General features: G+C 33.9%; 2 protein-coding genes across 18 annotated transcripts in view; one reads left to right on the top strand and one right to left on the bottom strand.

Annotated features, from left to right (window-relative positions):
* The window catches only part of SLC25A40 (solute carrier family 25 member 40), a 73,042-nt gene that overhangs the window by 35,619 nt on the left and 12,537 nt on the right, over positions 1–24,886 (top strand). For 7 of the 12 annotated variants that reach the window (XM_044767892.2, XM_044767906.2, XM_070507812.1 and 4 more), the window contains 7 exons: positions 3,481–3,548; positions 5,260–5,384; positions 6,030–6,203; positions 9,502–9,611; positions 11,897–11,978; positions 16,024–16,104; positions 16,494–17,853. In XM_044767892.2, coding sequence (XP_044623827.1) covers positions 3,481–3,548; positions 5,260–5,384; positions 6,030–6,203; positions 9,502–9,611; positions 11,897–11,978; positions 16,024–16,104; positions 16,494–16,606 — 753 coding nt within the window. In that variant the 3' untranslated portion in view covers positions 16,607–17,853. Of the gene's footprint in view, positions 1–3,480; positions 3,549–5,259; positions 5,385–6,029; positions 6,204–9,501; positions 9,612–11,896; positions 11,979–16,023; positions 16,105–16,493; positions 17,854–19,813; positions 19,951–24,886 lie in introns of those variants that run through there. The other 5 variants (XR_006526218.2, XR_011502821.1, XR_006526219.2 and 2 more) reach the window with 4 other exon arrangements.
* The window catches only part of RUNDC3B (RUN domain containing 3B), a 144,117-nt gene continuing 139,710 nt past the window's right edge, over positions 20,480–24,886 (bottom strand). For all 6 annotated transcript variants that reach the window (XM_044767829.2, XM_044767846.2, XM_044767838.2 and 3 more), the window contains one exon: positions 20,480–23,228. In XM_044767829.2, coding sequence (XP_044623764.1) covers positions 23,083–23,228 — 146 coding nt within the window. In that variant the 3' untranslated portion in view covers positions 20,480–23,082. The remainder of the gene's footprint in view (positions 23,229–24,886) is intronic.

Genomic DNA, 24,886 nt, shown 5'->3' with positions numbered 1-24,886 from the left:
TTCCCTTGTAATTTCCTTTTTTGCTTTGGGTTATTTAGAAGTATAATATTTAATTTCCCAATAATTGGATTTTTTCTAGATATATTATTGTTCCTGATTCCTAATTTAATTACATTGTAGTCAGAGGACATATTCTGTATGTTTTTACATTGTTGAAATTTACTGAGTCTTGTTGAATGGCCTGACATATGATCTATCTTGGTGAATATTTTATATGCACTTTAAAACCTATGTTCTGTAATTGTTGGGTATAGTGTTCTATAGACCATAGGTCAGGGTGACTTGTTTCATTTAGATTTTCTAAATTCTTACTGACCTTTTGTTTTAAATGTTCTATCATTCACTGAGAGAAGATGTAAAAATCTTCAATAATGATTGAGTGTGTGTCTGTTTGCCCTTTTAGTCATGTCAAGTTTGCTTCCTGGGTTTTGAAGCCCTGTTATTAGGGACATACACATTTACACTTGATATGTTTTTCTGATATATTTTTATTATAGTGGAATGTCTGTCTTTATCACTGGTAATATTCATTATCTTGAAGTCTTTTATCTGATAGTAATATAGCTACTCCAGCTTTCTGTTTATGTGGTATATCTTTCTCCGTTCTTTTACTCAGAGACAACATGTAGTTAGGCCTTGTTTTTTCACCTTCTCTAACAATTGCTGACTTTTTTTTTAAGATTGGCACCTGAGCTAACATCTGTTGCCAATCTTTTTTTGTCTTTTCCTTCTTTTTCTCCCTGAAGGCCCCCAGTACATAGTTGTATATTCTAGTTGTAGGTACTTCTGGTTGTGCTATGTGAGATGCCACCTCAGCATGGCCTGATGAGCGGTGCCATGTCTGCACCCAGGATCCTAACCAGTGAAACTCTGAGCTGCTAAGTGGAGCACACGAACTAACCACTTGGCCACAGGGTAGCCCCCAATTGCTGACTTTTAAGTGGAATATTTGGTCCTTACCTTTAACGTAATTTTTAATATGGTTAGGTGTTAGTCTGCCTTCTTGGTATTTCTTTTCTACTTGCTCCCTCTTTTTGTTTTTTGGGTTTTTCCTCCTTTCCTGCCTTCTTTTGGATTAGTTGAATTGTAATAATATTGTATTGATTCCTCTATTCCCATTTCTAGGGAGACAGTTCTCCAAAGGCATTTCACATTTCTGTACATCTTGTAAGCAAGGTACTGACTGCCCTTTGTTTCTGACCATCTTTTCAAGGATGTTTGTGTAGTGAATAACCTTGGAAGATACAATGTTTCCCTCTAGAGAAAGGGGAAGGTATCCTTACTACCCCTTATAAAGGATTTGGGTTCCCTAAGCTCAGATTTCCTCTCCTGTAATGCTATCCACTGTGTGTTCAGGTGTCAGCTAGCCTTCTTCACATTGCCTTGTCGAAATTGGGGCTCAGGGAATTGGCACAAAAATGTGATATTCTGTCCACTGCTATTGCTGTAAGTAATAAACTGTCCTTCATCAGAGATTCTTGTCTTCTGTCAGCTCTCATGAGACTGAGGCAGACTGACTTGTTAACTTGCAAGTAGGCAAAATCTGAAACCCTACCCAGTTCTTGACACCATTCACTCCCTCCTCTCCCGTTGTGCTATTGCTTCACGTATACTACATATTTGTACATTATAAATTCCACAGTTCAGTGTTATAATTTTTGATTTAAATAGTCTTATGTCTTTTAAAGTAGTTAAAAGGAGAAAGGGGGAAAATATGTTTTATATGTACCCACATATTTACTATTTCTCCTGTATTTGCTTCATTTTTGAAGATCATAGTTACTATTTGGCATCATGGCCCTTCGTTCTGAAAACTTTTTTCAGCATTTCTTTATTGCAGGTATTTTGGCAATGTATTCTAATTTTTTGTTTATCTGAGATGTCTACTGAGTGTTCTTGAAGCATATTTTGGCCACGTATAGAATTTTGGCTTAATTTTTTTCAGCATCTTAAATATGTCATTACGTTGTCTTTTGGCCTCCCATGTGTATGATGAGAAGTTAACCTTCATTTGTATCATTCTTTCTCTAAATATATTTTGTAATTTTTCTTTCCTTTTTTTGTTTTCATTGTTTTTATTCTATTTGGGATTTTTTGAGATTTGGGGCTAAGTTGGTATCTTTCACTAATTTGGGAAGGTTTTTTGCCATCATTTCATCAGGTAATTTCCTGTCCCATTCAGTTTCCTTTCCTCTTTGACTCCAAGTAAACCTATGTTATACCATTTGATATTTCCCCTCAGGTCTCTGAGCCTCTGTTCATTTTTCTTGATTCTTTTTCTCTCCCTTCTTCAGATTGAATAATGTCTATCTTCAAGTTCAGTGACTCTTTCTCTGCTGTCTCCATTCTGCTGTTAAGCCCACTTAGTGAATTCTTCATTTCAGGTATAGAATTTTCATTTGGCTGTTTTTTATAGTAACTGTTTTCTTGCTGAAATTCCAAATTTGTTCTTTCATTATTCATATATCATCTTTTAAGCTCTTGAGCATATTTGTAATAGCTGCTTTAGAGTTCTTGTCTGCTAATAGCATCATCTAAATCATCTCAGTGTTGGTTTCTGTTGACTACTTTTTCTTTGAGTGTGACCTCATTTTCTTGTTTTTATGTCTAGTGAATCTAGGTTGGATAGTGTACATTATGCATGATACATTATAAAGACTCGGGATCTTTTATATTCTTCTGAAGAGTCAGTTTTGTTCTAGAAGGCAGTTAATTTTGGATAGATTCAAACTCCAAACTCAGGCTCTCCTCTGGTGGGCTGCAGCTGAAATTTCCACTCAGCCTTCAGCTGCTGCTTTTTTTTTTTGGCCAGGACCCTGATGTCTTCCCCTGGGATTGCATAATTTAGTGGAGTCTTGTGGGTGATTTTGTTTGCAAATCTTAGACTTTATGCCCTTTGTCCAAAATTTCTTCCCTTTCTGATAATTCTGCTAGCCTGAACTCTGTGTTTGCCATTTCAAGCAAGTAGATGTGCTGTTCTTTGCCACTGCCACAGGCAGAAAGCTGGAAACTTGCAAAGCTTACTCATTGGAGTTTGTCTTTTAACAGCAGACCTTGCTCTAGTTTCTGCCTGCTTTTGATTCCTCTCCAGAGATTTCAAATACTGGGTTTAAATAATATTCCCTCAGATTTCATAATTGGTCAGGAAAGTTAATCTAACCAATTCTCTGCCATTATTCCACTGCCTTTTTATAATAATCTTTGAAAAACTTGGTTTCTAAGTCATAAGTAGAACAGTCCAAAACTGTGTAATACAGATTTTATTCTGTAAGCAGAAAGTATCATCCAAAAATGCTTTACTTGTGTTTGAAAGTTGAGGAAAATTCCTTTTTTTAAAAAAAAGAATGAACATATATAAGTCTGAGAAGCTCAAATGTTAGAAATAAATGCTTGAAAGAATCCAATGATTGATTATCACTATAAATTTTTTGTATATCATGTTCCAGTATATATTTTGACAACTTTTTTCTATTATTTTAGGATGCCTTTTTGAAAATCATTCGAAATGAGGGTGTTAAATCCCTGTGGAGTGGCCTTCCCCCTACCTTGTAAGTTGAAATTTAATATTTTTCTTACTAAAAGATGGTGGTTGTTTTGTTTTGCCTTATAATCAGCATGGTTGGACAAAATTTTTAATATTAGAACTTTTTCTTTTTCTAAAGCATTGTTTTGTGAGTTTCACGACGACTCACACATTTCATGATTTGCTGGAAGGACTCACAGACCTGAAGAATGTTATACTCATGTCTGTGGTCTGTTAAAGCAAAAAGATACAAAGCGGAATCAGTAAGGGAAAAAGACACAACAGAAGTTGACTAGGCATAGGCTTCACGAGAGTCCTCCTTCATGGCATCACATAAGACATGCTTATTCTTCCAGCCTTAACCTACAGTGGCATGTGCAAAGTGTTTCTGCTTTAGAACACACTTCAATTTCAGACTCTAGGGCTTTTATCAGTGTTTGATGACGTAGGCACATTCTGTCTTCATGACCAGTAGTGATTACCAAAACTCAAAACCCCCAAAAGGAAAGCAGATATTTACCAAAAAATCACGTCATTTGTACAAATAAACCTAGACAAGTTGGTTTAGTGCTCCAGACATGCAGAAAACCTTACTATAGGGAATATTCTAAGGGCTAAACTCCTTGGAGTTGGCCAGAGGTCAAGCGTGTAAATAGGCCCTCCTAAAGACAGAGAAGATTTGAGCAACCAGCCCTGCTGTGTTAAGATTTTGGTGCACAAGCATTATGGGTTTTTTTCTGTTTAGAAGTTAAGAATTTGGTGTTCATTTGACTTTTCATTTATTTTACTAAAATAATTAGAGATACTGTTTTACATATATTTTCCCTTTACTGGATACATTTAATTTTCTACTACCTAGCAGTTATATGAATTAATATGGTAAACTGGTAAGGCTGAATCTAAAAATCTCAACAAATACCTTTCCTTTCTCTGCCTTGTTTCTTTCTAATTTGTCTTCTTATGAAGCAAATTAGTCAACTTCAAGGCATATATTTTAAAGTTGTAAAGTTAGTGGAAGATTCAAGACTATCACTCAATCCTATTCCTAAATTCTCATCTTTAAACTTCACAATAGAATGTTAGGCATTCCAGAGTATGGTCTGTGAATGTCCTGTAGTTAGACCATAAACATAGACTGGTTTCTTGTTGTATTAATATTTATGACATGATAATGCCTGCAACTTTGTGTTTAATTAATAATTTCCTTTTGATATTTTCATTTGAAAGAGTGTGGCACTGAAATTTCCTCAAAACTAGTATATATAATTTCAGCGATATTAATTGTAATTTATTTCCAGTTATAAGCAGGTATGATATATGGTCCGTAGTTCAGAAGAATTTTACAGTTGCTCTTGTACTTTTTACTTCAAGGATTTTCATGTTATGGTAAATGTAATTGGGAAGGAAGATTTGAGAGACCAGAAACAGATAAAACAAGTCAAGGAGATAGAGAAGTGTCCTCATTGTCTTATCCTATTTATGACCTGAGCTAGTGCTCTGTAACTTATCTTTACAATTAGAATGTAAACTTCTGGAGGGCAGATATCTACTTTACATCTTTTTGTTGCCTACTAAGTTAAACACTAATAATTTTTTAAAGTAAAAGAAAATGGCTCTCATGGACTGATTTGTAGTTTTCAACTTATACAAAATATGTATTTTAGCTTATATTTAAGAATGTGTTTAAACCTTTTGATAGTTCTGTACACGTTTTTTTGTTTGTATATTTCTAACAGAGTGATGGCAGTTCCTGCCACAGTTATTTATTTTACCTGCTATGATCAATTAACTGCTCTTCTCAAATCTAAGTTAGAAGAAAATGAAAGCTACATACCAATTATTGCTGGAATTGTGGCTAGGTGTAAGTAATAAATTTACTATATTTTCATTTTCATTTCTATTTAAAGCTCCTTTTAAAATTTTGACATTCATGGAGAATTTGTATGAAATATAGAGTATTGGTGCAAGATATATTTTGCATTGTAGTGTGTACTAATTTGTTAATATCTGTACTCTCTAGGCCATATGGTCGGACGATTGCTGTCAGAATGAGATGGGATCAGCTGAATCTTAGAGATTTGAGATTTTAGGCTTTAGATTTTAGGATATCAGATTGATGCCAAAGTCCTGAGTCATTTTTCTTATAGACTTTGAGATTCAGTTTAATCCGAAGGGAATTTGCCTCTATGCAGAAAGACATTTTTCTCTGTGCAGTGGGAGAGAGGTTTTATGGTAGACCTAGTTGACGTATAGTATATCTGGAACTGCTTGTAAAAGACTTGCAACCAGAAGAAGTAAGGTATATGAAAACAGACTTTTGAGAAATACCTTTACCAAGAAAAACATCTGCATTGATATGTTGGCATGAGTAGGTATTTGATTTTAAGGTTTTCAGACATTTCAGAATAAATGTTTGAAATATAAAAATGCATGACATATTAATTTTTGCACGTGTGTAAGCATAGTACATGGCTTTGTTTTTGTTATATTTGCCTGTTTGTATTAGTTGGTGCAGTAACTGTGATAAGTCCATTAGAACTGATTAGAACCAAGATGCAATCTAAGAAGTTTTCTTACAAGGAACTGCATCGATTTGTCAGCAAGAAAGTATCTGAAGATGGTTGGATTTCCCTTTGGAGGGGCTGGGCTCCTACTGTTCTTAGAGATGTACCATTCTCAGGTAGGATTTACCTGACTACTAAATTCTAAATTTTAAGTAGCTTTGTATTATTTATATGTTACTTTTAAATCAACTAAATTTCAAACCCTTCAAAGCTAAAGGTAAGTTATCTTCTTTAGTGACCACAAACTCCTAGTTCAGTGTTGGGCTCTCCGAATCTTCATGAGCCTTTATTGAATGAATAGTTTCTAATTCAAGCCTGGTGTTCTTTTCTCCTTGTGTTTGATTTATTTTTAAACATTAAGTGGTAAATATTGTATTCATATTTAGATAATGCAAACTACCTTTAACATTATTCTAAATAAATCATAATAGTAAGGTAAATAAACTACTATAAATCAAAATATTATAAAGTACATTTAAAACCACCTGTGAATTATATTGACTCCTACATTTTTCAATTATTAAAGATGAAATTCTCTCCCATTAAATGAGTGTCCTGTAAAAGACTGTTATAAATCAAATAGGAGATTGTGCTAATCATTGAACTATGAAAAGGGAGAACATCATGAAAAGTACACAACTAACAAGTAACTTGTGAAATGTGAATACTTCAGTAGTACTTCTCTTGTGGATCACAGAAGGTTCCATTTAAGACCTGAAAGAAATAATTACTGAGACCTCGTATTAATCTTCCTCTTTTTTTCTTGTTCCCTTTGAGTTAATCCTTTTCTTGGGCTCTCTCATTCACCTCTCTATGCATCTTTCCCTTTCCGTTAGTATTTTTCTTCAACCTTTTATGTTCAGTTATGCTGTTTAGAAACATCATAGATTCCTAGGCCTATTATTTTTCATTTTTTATTATATAATATTTGATAAAAAGTAATATAGATATAAATTATGAAGTATACTAATAAAATGAATACCTGTGAAGTCACCACTTCAAAATATGAGCTAGAACATTGCAGTTTTTTAAATCATGAAACCGCATATATTCATCTTCACTGGTTATTTTTTTTTTGAGGAAGATTAGCCCTGAGGTAACATCTGCTGCCAGTCCTCCTCTTTTTGCTGAGGAAGACTGGCCCTCTACTTTATACGTGGGACGCCTACCACAGCATGGCGTGCCAAGCGGTGCCATGTCCGCACCCGGGATCCGAACTGGTGAACCCTGGGGCGCTGAGAAGCAGAACGTGTGAACTTAACTGCTGCGCCACCGGGCCGGCCCTCATTCTTCTTTTTATGTGTAACTGTTTTCTTCATTTTTACTCTTGTTTATGTGTGAATTAAAAAGTAAACAATGCTGCTGTGAACATTTTTTAATAATCTCTTGGTTTACATGTACAAGAATTTCTCCAGTGTTCGATTTGCTAGTTCATATAAATATATATATTTTAAATTTTATTAGGTGATATCAAACTCTTTTCTAAAGTGATTGTGCAGATCTACACACCTACCAGCTTCCTTCTGCTTCATTTCATACCCTCACCAGCACTTTTATTGTCAAAGTTCTTAATTTTTGTTTTTCTAGTAAATTAAAGTGGTATCTCACTTTTAACTTACATTCCCTGATTATTAATGAGGTTGGGCACTGTTTCATTGGCCATTCATTTACCCATAATTGATGTGGGGTTATGGACTGAAATAAGTATTGAGTTTTATTTTCCTCTCACATGGACAGATAGTTGTACCAGCATCACTCATGGAATAATTCTACTTGCTCCAGGGATTCGCATGTCACAGCAAATGTCATATATACATGGGTCTATTTCACTGCACACTTTGTCTGACCCTGTGCTAATACCACAGTATTGTCTAAATTACTAGTGCATTATAAAAAATCTTGATGCTACCTTATTTTTTTCCCCTAGGAATATCATATCTCTTTGTCATTTAACTCTTCTTTAAAGTGTTTTAGTAGAGATTTAAAATTTTCTTCATAAAGGTTATATACAACAGTTTTTTCTTGAGATTTATTTGTAGGTATACCCGCTCACCCCCAACTTTTGGTAGCTATTTTAAAAGCTCTATTAATAAAAAAGTTTTCTAAATATTTGCAGCTGGTGCAGTGTTGCAATTAATTTTAGGTTACATTCAGCTACTTTTAGAACTCTACTATAAATTCTAATTTGCCTGTCTTTTGAGTTCTATGTAGACAATAATTTATAAATTATGACTACTTTGTTTCTTCATTTTTAATCATTGTAGCTTTTATTTTTTTTTCTATCTTACTGTGCTGCCTACTACAGTTTGGAATAGTAGCAATGATAATGTTGTATCTCTATCATTTTCCTCATTCTAGAGGAAGTAGTTCTGTTGTTTCACCATTAATGATTATTTTTGCTCTAGGTTCTTGATGCATATCCTTTATCAAATTAAAGAAGTTCTCTTTTATCCCTAAGTTTCCAAGAAATTTCTTTGTTTGCTTTAAATGAAAGTGTGTGGAATTTTATGAAATGCTTTTCCATCATTTTTAGATGATTTCATTGTTCTCTTAATGTGGTATATGGCATGTAAAGCGTTTTTATTTACTACTTTTGCATCCCTTGGATAACATGCTTTAGTTATAATGTATACTCTCTCATGAAATACTTCTGGCTTCAATGTCTTACCATTATTTTATTTTTTTAGGAGTTTTACACCTATGTTCATGAATGAAATTGGCCTGTACTTTTCCTTAGTGTCCTTGTCAGGTTTTGGAGTTAAAGTCCTACTTTGCTGATATGTACTTTTATTTGTTTGTTTGTAAGACTGCTGTAATATTATTTAGAAATTGGTTCTTTTTTTTTTTTTTTTAAATCTCACCTAGTATGTGTCTTAACCAACCCTGGTGGTCTAGTGATTAAGATTCAGTGCTTTGACTGTCACGGCCCAGGTTCGTTTCTCAGTTAGGGGACCACAGCACCCATCTGTTGGTTGTCACACTGGTGGCTGCATGTTGCTGTGACGTTGAAAGCTATGCTACTGGTATTTCAAATACCAGCAGGGTCACGCATGGTGGACAGATTTCCTGGAGCTTCCAGACTAAGACAGACTAGGAAGAAGGACCTGGTCACCCACTTCCAAAAAAATAGGCCATGAAAACCCCATGAACAGCAGCAGAGAGCATTGTCTGATGTAGCGCCAGAAGATGAGAGGATTGAGCAAAAAGACCGGGTATGGTTCCACTCTGCTGTATACAGGGTCATTGGGAGTCAGATTTGACTGGATGGCACTAACAATACAGTGTGTGTCTAAGCAGAAAGCAGGGAATGCCAAGGTTAGAATTTCTCTTTTCCTAATATATAACCTCATAAGTATTTTCTTTAAAGTCCACATGCCATTTCTAAATATGTGTTCATTTCATTCTGTTTTTTAGCAATGTACTGGTATAACTATGAAGTTTTAAAGAAATGGTTTTGTGTGAAATCTGGTTTGTATGAACCAACATTTATGATCAACTTTACTTCAGGGGCATTGTCTGGTTCTGTAAGTTTATTCGTTTGTTGTTTATATTCTAGAATAACAAGAATTGTCTTATTAAAACAGAAAAAAATATATAGCATTTCATGTCTCTTGAGATAGGACTTTTGGGCTGCACTGCTTTAAAAATTTTCTAAGTATTTACTATCCTATTTTGAGGAAATAAATTATTAGCCATTAAAGTAATTTAAAATTCACTTTATGTCTATGTTTTTATTATACTGCAAGTACATTATTATATTTTTCTGAAAAACTTTTGGATTTGTTAGATCAGTACAGTTATGATAATGATAATAATTTAAATAGTCCTTTATTATTTACAAAATATTTGGCAATCTGTTCATTAAATGTCAGTAGATCTGGTTAGGTAACATTTCATGGAGTATCGTCTCATATGTATAATCGGATTGAATAGGAGTAATTTCATCCTCTGCTGCTAATTCCTATTTTTTTGGGAACATTTTGGCCGAGTACTTCTTAAAAGAATTTTAACAAGAATTACAGTTAGAAGAGAGGAATCTCCAATGACTATTTTTGGGTAGTAGAGAGTTCACCTTTTCCCACTCACCCACATGATGAAAAGTTGTGTAGTGGACTTCCTTTATGCAGATTCATACCACTATGATCTTGGCCACAAAGAGTTTTCTCATGCCCACATACTTATAAAATGAATTTATGATGACTTAGAGTAAGCTGCTGACATACTGGAACCAAATGAAAACAAGAGTGAAGGAGCATAGTGAAGTGACGGAGATCCACAGAAAAATACTAGAATAATTGTATCAGAAAACCTAGGCTAAGAAGCCACTGTGATTGAGTTCAAAACCTAAATATGAGTATTCCTAGGTCTGAGATTTGCCAGATTAAGCCTAGTGGGTAATAAACCTATTGAGGCAAAAGTGCAATTACTTTTTTAGCAATTTAAATAGTTACAATATCTTTTTATTATTCCTCTTATTTGTGAGGGGATTAAATGTAACCTAATTGTATTTAATTTATATCTTAGTCCAGCATGAAGAAAAACAAGGACTATTTATATTTAGAAATTAATAATAGTTGGAAGTACAGAACTAATTCCATACTTACAAATAACTGCTTAATACCAAAAAAAAAAAAAAAAAGGTGAATAATGGCTTCAGGATGTTGTATCAGCTTTCCAGTAATATGAAGGAAAGTTCTCTATTTTGCTACTTCTGCTTAACACAGAAAATTTATTTAAATTTTTTTTAATGATCTAGAAAATTTTGCTGCCTTTTAGCTGTTTTCAAATAAAAATTTGTCTCTGCAACAGAAAAAGCACATCAGTGTGACAGTGTCCAGGCATTCTGTCAGAAAACAGAATATCCTAAACCCTATCATTTTAGAAAGTGTCAGAGGCTTGTATAACATTGTTGTCACCTTTTGCTACTGCATGCTAGATTGTGGAGATCTGCCCTTAGATCTTTGAAACTGATTTCATTTTAAGAACTTAAATTAACATTGCCAAGGTGAAATAAAATATAAGTGATTTTAAGGGACATTTTATGAGCATATTGGCCAAATGTGAGTTGGGAAGCAGAAAATAGAGACCAGGTTTTTACTTTGCATCGTTGTTGTATCAAATATTAGGACACATTCTTAAGGGAATTTAATTATTCTTTTTAAAAACCTTACTGTTTAATTGGGGCATTATGAAAATGGTCTTTAAGTTGATTCATTTTGAGTTAAGGTTTTTAAAATGTGATTTGTGAACTATTGTAACTATATTTGATAAATATGTTGAAACCCACAAAGAAAAGATATATAGAACTTAAAAGTTCAAAGTCCATTTTCTTTTTTTAAATTTAATTTTTTATTCTATTTATTTCTAAAACATTTGTTGGAAAATTTTAAATGCTTACTAGATACTTGAGAATTTCTGCTTTAAAATATGCATTATACCTTCATGTGTAGTAAAGTAATACTGGAACACATAGAAACATTAGAATTGCAAAGACTGGTTTTGGAGTCAGAGAGGTCTGGTTGGAACTCTGACTCTGCCCCTAGTAGTTGTGTGTAAGCTCAGGAAAGTAGGGGAACTTTTCTGACACTATTTACTTACTCTGGAATTCTGCAAGAAACACATAAGACATGTCTCTATTTTCTTTAATAGAAGCTTGTCTTTAAATATATCTGGTTTTATTTTGAGTTTCAGTTTAGTTATGATTTCCATTATTATCCGTATTAAGTAATGTGCTAATTAGAAGAATGTAAAAATATTTTAAGAAAAATTTTAAAGGAGATTTAAGTTAATCAATTTTACTTTTTGTTAGTTGGCAGCTGTTGCAACTTTGCCATTTGATGTGGTAAAAACACAAAAGCAGACACAACTTTGGATACATGAAAGTCATAAAAGTAAGTTTAATTAATTTAAAACATTTTCCAGATGCCATGAAAATTTTTGTTTTTCTTTCCAGATACTAAGTGAGGAATATCTAAAATAGGGAATACAAGTTTTTTTCCCCTCTGCTGCCTTACTCTTTAACTGAAACTAATGTACATTTCGAATGGAATACCCAGAAAAAAATACTCTAACCCAAACAAAAACTTTAAGACATCTTAAACATCTATGTATTTTGTCTGCCATCAGTTGTCTCATGCCTGCTATGTAGAAGATTAAATTATGTAAGTATTCTTTCAAATAGATCTAGAGAGATCACAGTGAAGGATAGGAAATTACTGGGAAACCTTTTTCTCTTGATGTGTTTTGTTTCATTAGTCTGCGTAAACATTTTATGTTTTTTTCACTGTTTATTTTTTAGCTTCCCTTCTTTTGATGTGTTTTTCTATCTCATCTATTTTTACTTCTTTATAACTTGTAATTTCTTTTAGAACAGAAGTGTACTCTTAGTTGCTTCCACTAGATCCCTTCTAATTATTTATTATCTATAGAAAATGTAACAGACCCATTGGAAATTATCCATTACAAAGTTGTGTCATGTAAGCCTTGTAATAAGCCTATTATAATGTAAATTGTTCTAACCCACCAGAGTAACATTTTGCATACAAAGTAAAATAAGTTTTCTAATGTTGAAAGAAACATTGATTACAGACCTCTGAAAATGAATCTGATGAATATCGGGGACAGCTTTGTCCTTGACTTACCAAAGTTGTACTCCCTTCTACTATTAGAAACTAACTAAAACCTGGGAGGCAGTCAAAGTTTATCAGGGGTCTTCCACTTCCCTGTTTTAGGTGTGAGCCTTCTAGCTGCCTAAGCCCTATCTGTTCTCCCTTGATAGTTCAAAATTACTTTGTTTCATTCTTCCTTCCAACTCGTCAGAAGTCCTGTTTCCTCTGTCAAGTGAACTATTTAATATACTGGGAATATTCTCTTAGGTGCACTTTATCTTAAATGACTGATGACTATGGCAGTGAAGTGGTGGTGGTGATCATAATATTCCTGGTCATGGTAACAAAGAGGGAGAAGATGGGAATCAGTCTCTACAGGTAGATCCTGATGCACACTGAAGTTTGAGAGCCACTTAACCTAGGTAAATAATCTCTGGAGTCACCTAGGGTGTGTTTTCACTACACCTGAAGCTGGGCACCACCCCCAGTGGGCTTCATTTAGTAGATCTAAGGTGGGGCCCAAGCTTGTGTATTTTGAAAATGTTCCCTAGGTGACTGTGATTGTCCATGCTCGTTGAGACTGGCACCAGGGAGGCATCTTCATTCACTAAACTCTTTAACTATCACTGCTTTTTTTTGTAATTAATGTTTCTCCATTTAAACCCAAAAGGAGAAACCTTAAATAAACCTTAGGTCTTAATTTCCCATGCTTATCTTTGGTCACTTTTACCTGTTACTCTGTTTCAGGTATGAACCAATTATATTTAGCAAGATATGTTTCTACTGCAAACTGCACTTCTCATTTGAGTGATAAACAGCCCAAAATGTTTATTTTTATTATATATTATTTATCCCCATCAAAGAAGTAAATCAGCTCCCTTTAGAAGTGGCTTCCTCCATTCCATAGCTCAGCTATACCAATCCCTTATCTCTAAGCAAAAAAGAAAATATGAAGTGTTACATGTGGAATGATGGTCAGTTCCGTGCAAGAATATGATCTTTGACATCAGTGCCCTTAGACCACTTCTCCCACCCTTCATCCGTTACTTGACTGCTGAGTGAGTGCCTACTCTATAAAATATATAACCATTTTTTAATTTCTGTTGCCCCGTACAACCATTTTTTTAAATGATTTTTAAATTTCTTTTGAAGTATTTTAAATAAAAATGTTCAGAAAAAAAGAAGTTTAACCTGTGGAAAACAGGTGGATCTGAGCCAGGTTTAAAAACCTGGAACCAGAGGTTAAATTTTCAAAAATTAAATACAAACGATACATTCATAAATGAGGCAAGTTACCTCTGTTACAGGATGTGGCACTTACTATATCCTAACATGCTCCTCCACTAGAGTATGGGCTCTTTAAGAACTTCCATTCTGCTCCCTTTGTCTGTATATTCCAACAGAAGCACATTAGGATAAATTTGCATGGTCATTAAATAAGTGTTTATCTTATTGTTGTCTGTGCTTGAAATATTTAATAATCAGTGTTTCCTTACAGTGTAAGAGGTTGCTCATCACACGTAGGAATAGCTGTTTAATGTTGGAACTTTAGGCAAGAGATACTTCCGATGCTCCGTTGGAGCGCTGCCGTGGTGCCTTCAGTGGATAACTCACTCTGCCAATTCATTTACGTTAATTTCACCCTGCTGTTAAAATCGAGACCAGTGGGGGCTTGAGTTCTACAAGAGTAGAAATAGATGGCTATTTGGCCTCCTTTCTTTCACCAGTTGTTTCCGACATTTAAATAAAATAATTTAAACATGAAGTAAAAGTAGCTAATTTTTAGTATAAAGTTTTGTCATTAACTTTCTTTAGAAAGTTAAACTACATTCATAAATACTTTGTTCTTGGTTTTAAAATGTCCTCTCTGTTGGGTTGCTAGTTATATTTATACCTATACTATTTATATTGATAGTATAGCTTCTTAAATCACAAGACCTCACTTATCCTTATAGTCAATCTGATATTTTACATAAATGAAACTTGAGGTAATGAGCTCCACTCCTTTAAGTAGTAAAATTCTAAAAAGCTATTTTTGAAGGATATCTTTCTCTAATCTTTCCCTTTTTTCCAGGGCATGCTTAATACTACTTAATCTTTCTTAGTGACTCAGAGTTCACATTGATTACTGTAGTTTTATAATGCAGCTCTTAGCAGCTGGTGAGGGTCATATAGGAGTGTTTGCCCATTATCCAGCTGGCTCACACCTGGACTTTGAAATCTTCTGCATGTCAGCTGTCAGTGTTCACATGTTCATTACTAAGTATTCCTGCTTCTTGGCAGACTTTCTTACTTAGTAGTCTGTGGGCTAAGCCAGCTGCCTAGAATCATTGTGTAAAAGAAAGGTAAGTGAACTTGTATATGAACAGCTCATTCCTAAGCTTTATGTTTGAGTTTCAGTGATGTCTGTTCTTCCTGTTGTTAAAAAATATATCAATCTGTTTTTTACTGTGTCCCAGATATTTCAGTGGTTGCAAATAAGTGAGATGTTAGTTAAAGGATAAATCTGCCCTTTGGAGGAGACTGGACTGATCTAATTTATTTCAAGACAGGTATATCTGTTCAGAAAGATTTTAATAATGCAGGACTACACTAGGGAGAATGGGCTATTTTCCTCAGAACCTCTTTTTAGGAAGGAAAGATTCTTTTTTTTTATTGTGTGCAATAAAAATTTAAGGAAAAATGGTTATCAAGGCCCCTCTATGGCTTTGGGAATCTCATGAAGATTTCTATTTAAAAAATTCTAAATTTAAAAATTTCATAATGAGGGGCCAGCCTGGTGGCGCAGCGGTTAAGTTCACACGCTCTGCTTCTTGGCAGCCTGGGGTTCGCCGGTTTGGATCCCAGGTGTGGACATGGCACCGCTTGGCAAAAGCCATACTGTGGTAGGCATCCCACATATGAAGTAGAGCAAGATGCGCACGGATGTTAGCTCAGGGCCGGTCTTCCTCAGCAAAAAGAGGAGCATTGGCAGTAGTTAGCTCAGGGCTAATCTTCCTCAAAAAAAAAGAAAAAAAAAATTTTCATAATGAAAGATTTTTAAGTTGCAGAAAAAAGTATAAAGGATACCTGCCACCAAGCTTAATAAACAAACATCATCAATTCAGGAGAGGCATCCAGTCTTATATACCTTTAAAGTTACAGCTTTTGTCTAATTTTTCTTTTTAATGAATCCAACTATTAAAAAGAAGATTTAAAATAGCTCTTTAGGTAAAAAGATCTGTTCTTATAATGAATCATATACCTCCAAAGGCCATAAACACTATTTTATGTGTATTTGAAATTATTAAGTGGTAATTTATAATAGTATCATTTCTTTAACATTTAGTTTCTATGCCTTTGCGTATGTCAACCTGGGCTATAATGAAGAACATTGTTGCTGAGAGTGGATTTTCTGGATTATTTACAGGTAAAAATATTTGCTTTACCAAATCATTGAATAAAATGATTACTTTTACTTTTAAATCTGTCACCTTCCTAAATTAAATTTCAGCAGAAAATGATTGAAAACATTCCATGTTTACTATTTCCTCCTAAATATCTTTGCTATAACTTAAGAAATGTTAAATAATACAAATTTACTATCAATAAGATAAAATTTCTGTATGAATTAACATGGAATTAAAATGAGGAGGTTGTGAGTGAGCAGTTTGGCTTGTTCTTTGACACCAGTTTATGGCACAGTATTTGATACATCACTTCATTTAATTTGATCATTATCAGAATGAAACCAAATAAATTACAGTTTTTAAAATAAAGTAAAATTTGTTCTGATTTTTTTTTTCTATTTTCTTTCAGGCCTAATTCCCCGTTTAATTAAAATTGCTCCTGCTTGTGCTGTTATGATCAGTACCTATGAATTTGGAAAAGCTTTTTTCCAGAAACAAAATGCTCGAAGACAGCAAAACTAGTAATGCTGTTTCAACTTGAAATAACAGCCACAGCGAAATAAGTTGGAGACTCTTAGGCAAGAACTTTTTTCACCATTATCTTACAATAATTTTGCATCTTTCTTTCATATAATTTGAATAGCAATTTCTACTTTACTTCTAAATCACAGTCCTAATTTTAAAGTAAATTTTGGTGTCTTAACTTTTATCCTAATACTTCAGAAATCACAACCATTGAGCTTTCTTATAAAGAAAAGAAAAATTATTCCTTAGCACTTAAAGCAGTAATCTCTGAGAGTTTGATACTGTGGGTTTCAGTGTAAGTTAATCTCAGTGTGGGAGTATGTCAGATCCATCAGAACGTTTTGAATTGTGTGCTGAGTGATGTACAGAATCTACAGGAAAAATGCCCAAGTCTCATACACATTTAAATCGTGTACATAAATATTTAAGTTGTTTCAGCAAAGTGGATAATAGAAGGCAGTCTTTAAATAACATTATTCACATTTATCAAATATTACCTATTAGTTTTCTTTAATTCAAATGCATAGTTTTTTTTTTAAACCCATATTTTAAGGTCTCACATGTATTAGGATTTCTCCGATCAAAGGTATGTCTGTTTTATCTTTATGAACCAAAAAATCATTTGTCTGATGTAGATGCTGCTATTTTTGATGACTAAAAACCCTGTATTATCTGCTGTTTCTGCAAGAGGAGAGAGGGAGTTTTTACTTATTGTATTAAATGTTCACTTTAGTCAAACTTGGGTACGCAGTGGACAACCACATTGTTTTCAGACTAGTGAAAATAGTGTTTCAGCATAGGAAGGCCCTCTGGTCTCAGCCGCCTGGTAATTCAAGTATCACTGTTGGTGGAGTTCTCATCTCACGTTAGCACGCTAGACCAAGAGGCTAAACAGGCAGCAGTTTCCTTAAAGAAAAAGCTTTCAGTCACTGTAGACCAACAGATAGGTAATTTAGCTTATGGCTGTAGGAATGAAATAAAAAGGATATGATGGCAGGACAAGAAATGATATTCTTTTTTTATATTTGATTTTCTCAGGATCTATATCTTGTTAGGAAAAGCACTTTATTGCAGGCTATGTGTATTTTATGAAGATGTGAAGCCTTTTTCCCCCTAAAATAGAGTAATATATTTAGGTGACAAATCTTCTCTAGTGTGGGTAGAGAAATTGATGTGTTTTGTATTATAGTAGCAAAGTGTTTATATGTGTCACCAGAAATAAACTATATAAGGTTTATATGTAACCTTTTGTGTTTAGTTTATCCTGTGTTGATTTACCTTAAATTTGCAACATAGATATCCATGAAAATATATTTAACTATGTTCATTAAAATATTTTATACTTTGATAAAATTATCACTGTGCTTCTAGCTAAATATTTTCATATAAAATAATTGTTAATGCTGTACTGTGTGTATATATACATAAAATATAGAGGAAAGTTTATCTTGAACACTGTTTAACAATATTAAATTTAAATTTACCTTGGTTCTGCTATGCTTCTTTTTGATAACTGATTGTTAGAAAAAGGCAGAAAAATTTAGATTTAGAACCATGCTCTCAAAAAGCAGTCACAATATTTCAACCTAATATCACTTATAAATAACAGAAGGGAAATTTCTATCCCTCCTGCTCCCCAGTACTGCTGCACTTGTGGAAAATTCTTATTTATGACTAAAATAAAGAAATCTAACTTCCCAGTAGTTTTTCAAACACAAATTACATGCAGTGTATCTGGATGAAAAGAAGGCTGAGTTGAAGCTTTCTCTATACTTAAGTGGTAAAGAAGTATTAATATTATTGTTAAATTAAAAAATAAATAGTAGCAACCAAAAAGGGTTTGGTCAGAAATCGTGTTCTTGGAAATGTTTCTTAAAGGAAATGGTTTCCTTCTGTTAATGTTAAATTTTTCTAACATACACATTTAATTTCTCATGTGTAAAGTTTTTAAGAAGAAATGTTTTATTCAAATATTACGTTTGCTACCTTTTGTACAATACACATTTGATGTTTTAAAGAAGTAGACATGGAGTTAAGATAAATTTTTCTAGGAAAACTATTCATTATTTTTATTTAACCATATGACTCCTTTAAATTCTTACCTCTCTTTTTCTGGGGTGCAAATTCTAGGGATGTGAGAAATAGTGTGTCACTTTTGAATTTTTTTCCAAAACAAACTTTCTAAATAAATTCCTGTGCTTATATTTTACTCTATCATTTAACACTTAGTGAGACCTTTTATGTGGTAGGCAGTATAAAACGTACTAGAGACAAGAAGACGTTTCAGATACTCTCACTGGCCTCAAGGAGGTTTCAGAGCTATGATTGATAGAAGAATGCATAGGGAGTAACGGGAAAGGTGAGGAATTGTCCACTCAGCCTAGGGGCAAAGGAGGAGTAGTTAGGAAATGCTTCTGAGATTAGGGCAGCTGATCCAGTTCAGCACACCTGAAGATGGGAGTCTTAATCAGGCAGTGGAATTTAGTCCCAGTGGCTTGAGCAAAAGGTATACATAGCAATGTGATAGGAGATCAGATTGGAAATGTAGTCAGAGGCCTTGTGTGCCAAAGGAGGAACAACAAGGAAACAGGAAACCAAGGAAGTATTTTTGGCACATCTCTAATAATTGTAGAGTTGGAGTTTTTGTTTTTCAACAAAAGAAAATAGAATAGCATACTTTAGCACATCATAGAACAGAAAATACCAGAAAGTGTTACATGTAGTTAGGCCAACTGTTGTGTAGTGAAACTTTGGTTTTAGTTGTGTTTTAGAAAAATAATTGGCAGTATGGAAAATAGGACTTAATAAGATAACCTATTTAAAAACAATATAAAAGTTTTGGTTTGGACTAAAACATGCTTTTAAAAGGTACTATAGTGACATTAATATAATTTTATCTTCCGCTTCCTACCAGTTTTTAAGAACATATGCTAAAGATAAATAGAAGCTGCTTTCCTTAGAGAAGAGCAGAGTGAACTAATTAAAACAAATTTAAGAGCGCTGATGTTCAAAGCAGTCATGTGACATTTCAGAGGTAATCCAGTGTATTAGTTTATCAAAACTGGATATTTTGCTTAATGATAGGAACTTTAACAAAGCATTTCCAGAAGTTATCAATTTGAGACATTTTTAACCACTTGAAAACTTGTATGTAAATATTTTAAAAATAAATAAAAACTGACTCAGTTTATTTTCATTTTTAAGGCTTCTGTCAATCACAATTGCAGCTTGCATTAGCATTTACCTTTTAGGAACTTATATGTATGATTTCATTTAACGCTGACATCATCCTGATGCCATCACAGAGGTTCTGAGAAGATGATGATGTTTCCATTTTATAGGTGAGAAACAAATATAGCTATTATATAATTAAATCAGCAACACTGCCAGAACCACTACTGTACTGTACCACTTCAACAAATGTTGTATATTCTAAAATGTTATGTTTTTAAAAAATAAAAAGTATTTGGGGCCAGGCCCGAGTGGTTAAAGTTCTGTGTGCCACGCTTCGGTGGTCTGGGTTCACCAGTTTGGATCCCAGGCATGGACCTACACCACTTGCCAAGCCATGCTGTGGTGGTGACCCACATAGAAAATAGAGGAAGACTGGCACAGATGTTAGCTCAGGACTAATCTTCGCCAAGCAAATAAAGAGGAAGCTTGGCAACAGATGTTAGCTCCGAGCTAATCTTCCTCAAACAAAAAAAATGTAATCTGATATGAGTTGAAATAAGGATTTCTTCAAAACCATTTTCATGTTACTATCTTAAGCGTTAAGTAATATACATTTATCACATTTGTTGAAACAACAGTTCAGTGTACAACTTGAATCAAGTAACTTTTTGTCAAGGAAAAAGTAAGACCACTAATGCATGGTACAAAATGTTTAATATACATGCAACAAGTATAGTACATCAAGGCAACAAAACACATGTGGAAATATTAGCATAGCATTCAGCATTCTATTTTGGGGAGAGTGTGTGAACAATAGACACTACCAGCTAAAATTAAAGACTGAGACATACATTGTTTCCTCATGCAAACATTAATTACCTCTATAACTAGTGTGAGATGAACTGTGTAGAAACCTGAATTCACATTAGGAGATGAATTTTATACCAAGAGCTCCAAGAAAGGAGGAAAAGTCTTGATTCTCAGATGTCATGTTTGAATCTGCATTTAGCAGCATGTTAAGATGGACAAGTTACCATATACATCAGACAAATCTGAAAAATTTTATCAGTTACAGAATCTTGAATTTCCTTTCTATATTTATTATAAAAATGTATGGAGGGGGCTGGCCCCATGGCCGAGTGGTTAAGTTCATGCACTCTGCTTCAGTGGCCCAGGGTTTTGCCGGTTTGAATTCTGGGCCCAGACATGGCACTGCTCATCAGGCCATGCTGAGGTGGCGTCCCACATACCACAACTAGAAGGACCCAGAACTAAAAATACACAACTATGTATCAGGGGGCTTTGGGAGAAAAAGGAAAAATAAAATCTTAAAAAAAAAAAATGTATGGAAAAAATTTAACAATGATATTTTTTTAAACTATGGAAGCATAATGTTAGTTGAGAGTGGACCAGGAATGGTAAAGCATTTAACCATTCTGATAGTTCTTAGGAAAGCAGCAGTAGTGCTTATGGCCAGCTGAAAATGTTTGCAGTTCCCCTCATTAACCATTTCTCACTCCCTCCTCCCAAGGTTTCCAGTGTCCTCATTTTATACCTTCCTTCCATCCCGCATGCTGGTTAAAAATTGCTTTTGATACCTCACAATAAGGTATACAGAATTAAGAGTAGATTCATGGTACCATTTCTCAAGAATATTTGCATTTCTATGAGTACTAAAGCCTTAAGCTAAAGGATAAAGCTCTGAGTATGTTCTGGTACAGCTAAGATAACTTATTTTAAGGGCCTCCAGGCCTCCTTTGTCCCTGAAGTGACAGGGTTTATTTGCATGTCTTGTTACTATTTATTATCTTAAATTCCAAGTTATGTCTAGCCTTGTTATTATTTATTATCTTAAATTCCAAATTATGAGAGTAAAGCTCTAAAAATTGCAGAGAACCACCATACTCCTGCATTTCTAATACAAAGAATGAACGTGATAAATTCAGTGTTTCTTGCCTCCTCTCAGTAAATTACTTTAGGAGGAACAGTCTTCCTACATGTGAAAGCTCCTAAGTTTGAATGTAATGTTTGTTTTATTTATAAACAAAAATAGCATATGAAGTCCCCAATAAGTATTGTAGCCTCTTCATGTAAACAATATATAAAACTTCTTTGGCACAATTGATCCTGTTTTCCTCATATTATTATAGAAAATATACTTCACATATTTTCTCTTTCAATATGGTGGAATTTTTAGGGACGAAATGTATACAGCTCATAGCTTTTTTTACACAGAAAACTAATTTTTTACCTGTAGAAGTGTACGGATTTTTAGCATCAATTTTAAAATGAGATTATGGCATGATTACTGATAGAAACTGTAAAACATTCAAGACAATTCATTGTTGCACAACAGGGAGAGAAAAACAGCACTGTATGTCAGACATATTGTTCAATATGGTGATTATCCTGCTGATGCTTATTTAAAAGCTTCTCAAATCTTTAATTGAACCTGATGAAATACTGTTTCAACATCTGTTCTACTTTTTAAATGTTTCCAACTTTTGACGCATATTTGCTCTTATTTTTTAATTGATAACCTTTTAAGAAAATCTTGGGGGAAAAAAGATAAGGAATTTATTCATTTTACTTAAATGGCCTAAAATACTGTAAAATACTTTCCCTATGACCTTAACAAATTTAGTAACTGCCTAAAGGCACATTCCTACAAAATGTGTAAAATGTTAAGTGGAATGTTAAGTTGATATCAAATTATAACTGTTAAAGAAACAGAATAAGCCGCCATGAAACTGCAGCTGAGAGCCTTCTCCTCATATTAAAACAGGCATTTAAACATTGGAACCTAGGAAGAAATTAAAATTAATAAATCATTTTTATAAAATTTAATCACTGAATAAAAGAGAGAAAGAAAATACTTAGCTTACGTCTCTGGAATAAAACCTTGAACTAAGTCTCTGGCAATTATGATACCTCTAAATATATGAAAATCAGCTGAATAATAAATATGTACAATTTGCAGTGAATTATTAATTTAGAGGATGTTTGAAAGCTTTTTAAGCCTGTTCTTTTGTTTTTATTGAGGTCATAAGAGTTTATAACATTATGAAATTTCAGTTGTACATTATTTAAGCCTATACATTTTTAAACTTTCTCAGTGACAAATACAATGAAAAATGGCAGGATCATTTTTTTAACTCAGAAGTTTACATGGAGTAGATTGAATTCTCTAATATAAGCAACAGAATTCTAGACATGTGCTAGAACAATATGAAATTCGAAAGGTTTTCCCAGCAAAATTACGTAAGGCGAACATTTGCAATGTAAAAACATAAAATTTTTCAGGATGGAGTTAGGCCCGGACTTGTCATCTCTGTTGTAGGACTTGCAAGGTAGTCATTAGATTTTAGACTTGTTAGAGATTTGTAACTTGCCACTGATGTTAGAGACCCACAGAGACCAAGTAATGAGGGAGTATCTTCTTTACCTGAAAATTAGAATAAAATAATAAATATTTAATTGCCCTTGAAGAATGATACCAATAAGATCCTAAAACCATTAAAAACTTCCATACTTTACAAAATATTGCAAACATATCTTACTATAGGGAGCTACATGTCAACATGTTTGATCTATATCACCCTTAAGAAAACATTACAGAGGATCATGTGTGCTTCTCATAAAAGTTCTAGATATGGAAGTTGAGATACCATGTTTTAGAGCAAAAATTTAAAGTTTACTGGGGCCGGCCCAGTGGCTGTGTGGTTAAGTTTGCACACTCCACTTCGGTGGCCCTGGGTTTGGATCACAGGCATGGACCTACACACTGCTCATTAAGTGATGCTGTGGCAGAGTCCCACATACAAAATAGAGGAAGATTGGCACAGATATTAGCTCAGGGCTAATCTTCCTCACCAAAAAAATTTAACAGTTTACCCTTTTTTTGAGAATATGTTCATGTTAATAAAGGAAAATAAAAACCTAAAGTAATAGTACCAGTGCCCAGGCCACAGAAACACCAGCAAATCCATATGTAGGTAAAGTAATGCAGTAGAAGCAGAATTGCTTCAATTCAATAGGAGGGCTTGATTTGGGAACACTGCACCTACTAAGCATGAGGAACTTTGTTATGTGCTGGACTTCAGGAGGCCTGTGAAGGAGAAATGGCAGCTCTGTTTCCACAGCTGGGGAAACAGTTCTTTCCAGAGCTGAATAAGTTTCAACCCACAGAATGCAAATAACAGCTATAAAGCGGCTGGTTTGAGACTGTGAAAGGCTAAGGTCTTTGAAAATCAGCAGGTTTTCAAAGACGAAGAGCTTAGGTTTTACTCTCACAGTTAAAGAAGCATAAGCTGAACGAGATATCAGATGTTTCTGAATAGTATATGTTGTTTCAAACAGCCCCTCCAAAGTGTTCCCATAGTCCTTTGTACCTTAACCCACCTTGTAGTACAGTATAATTGTGCGGTTTTCTCCTTTATTACACTATAAACTCTTTGAGAAAGGACATGAAATTTGTTGTGTCCATTATTATATCCAAAGTGCCTAGCACAGAGTAGATGCTCATTAAGTAATTATATAACTAATGAATTCAGTAAGAACTGCACTGGGACACAAAAGAGCTCCTATGTCCTCTTGAGCTGTGTGACCTTGGGAAAGGCATCTTCTCTGAGCCCACTCTTTCCTTTGTAAAATGAAAATAAATAGCAAGAGATGATTAGCTATGTTAACTTCTTAGTTTTGCTGACTAATGAAATACAGGAAAATATAATAGTGTTCAGAAAAGATATGGAAGAGTGTTACATTCAGATTTAAAATATTTTTATCGTGTTACGTCAGGATCAAAAGATAATAGATGTTTCAAGCACCCTTTTAATGTTTAAGCTTAGAGACCCATTTCAGGCCAAAATCAGTTCTCTGGAATTCTTTCTAACTGCTCCAGAAAGTCTGCTTTGGGTAGTCTCTCCAAATTTCTACTTCATTATTGACCCCAATGTTTTAAAGAGATTTACTGCTAATTACATAGACATATATATGGTATATATGACTTTTCTTTATTGTGGTAAATATATATCACACACAATTTACCATTTTAACTATTTTTAAGTGTACAATTCAGTGGCATTACATTCACAGTATTGTTCA

This window comes from Equus asinus, chromosome 1, assembly GCF_041296235.1.
Source record: "Equus asinus isolate D_3611 breed Donkey chromosome 1, EquAss-T2T_v2, whole genome shotgun sequence".
Classification (NCBI taxonomy): Eukaryota; Metazoa; Chordata; class Mammalia; order Perissodactyla; family Equidae; genus Equus; species Equus asinus.
Note: the sequence above shows the minus strand (reverse complement) of the source record. Positions and strands in the feature narration are given on the sequence as shown.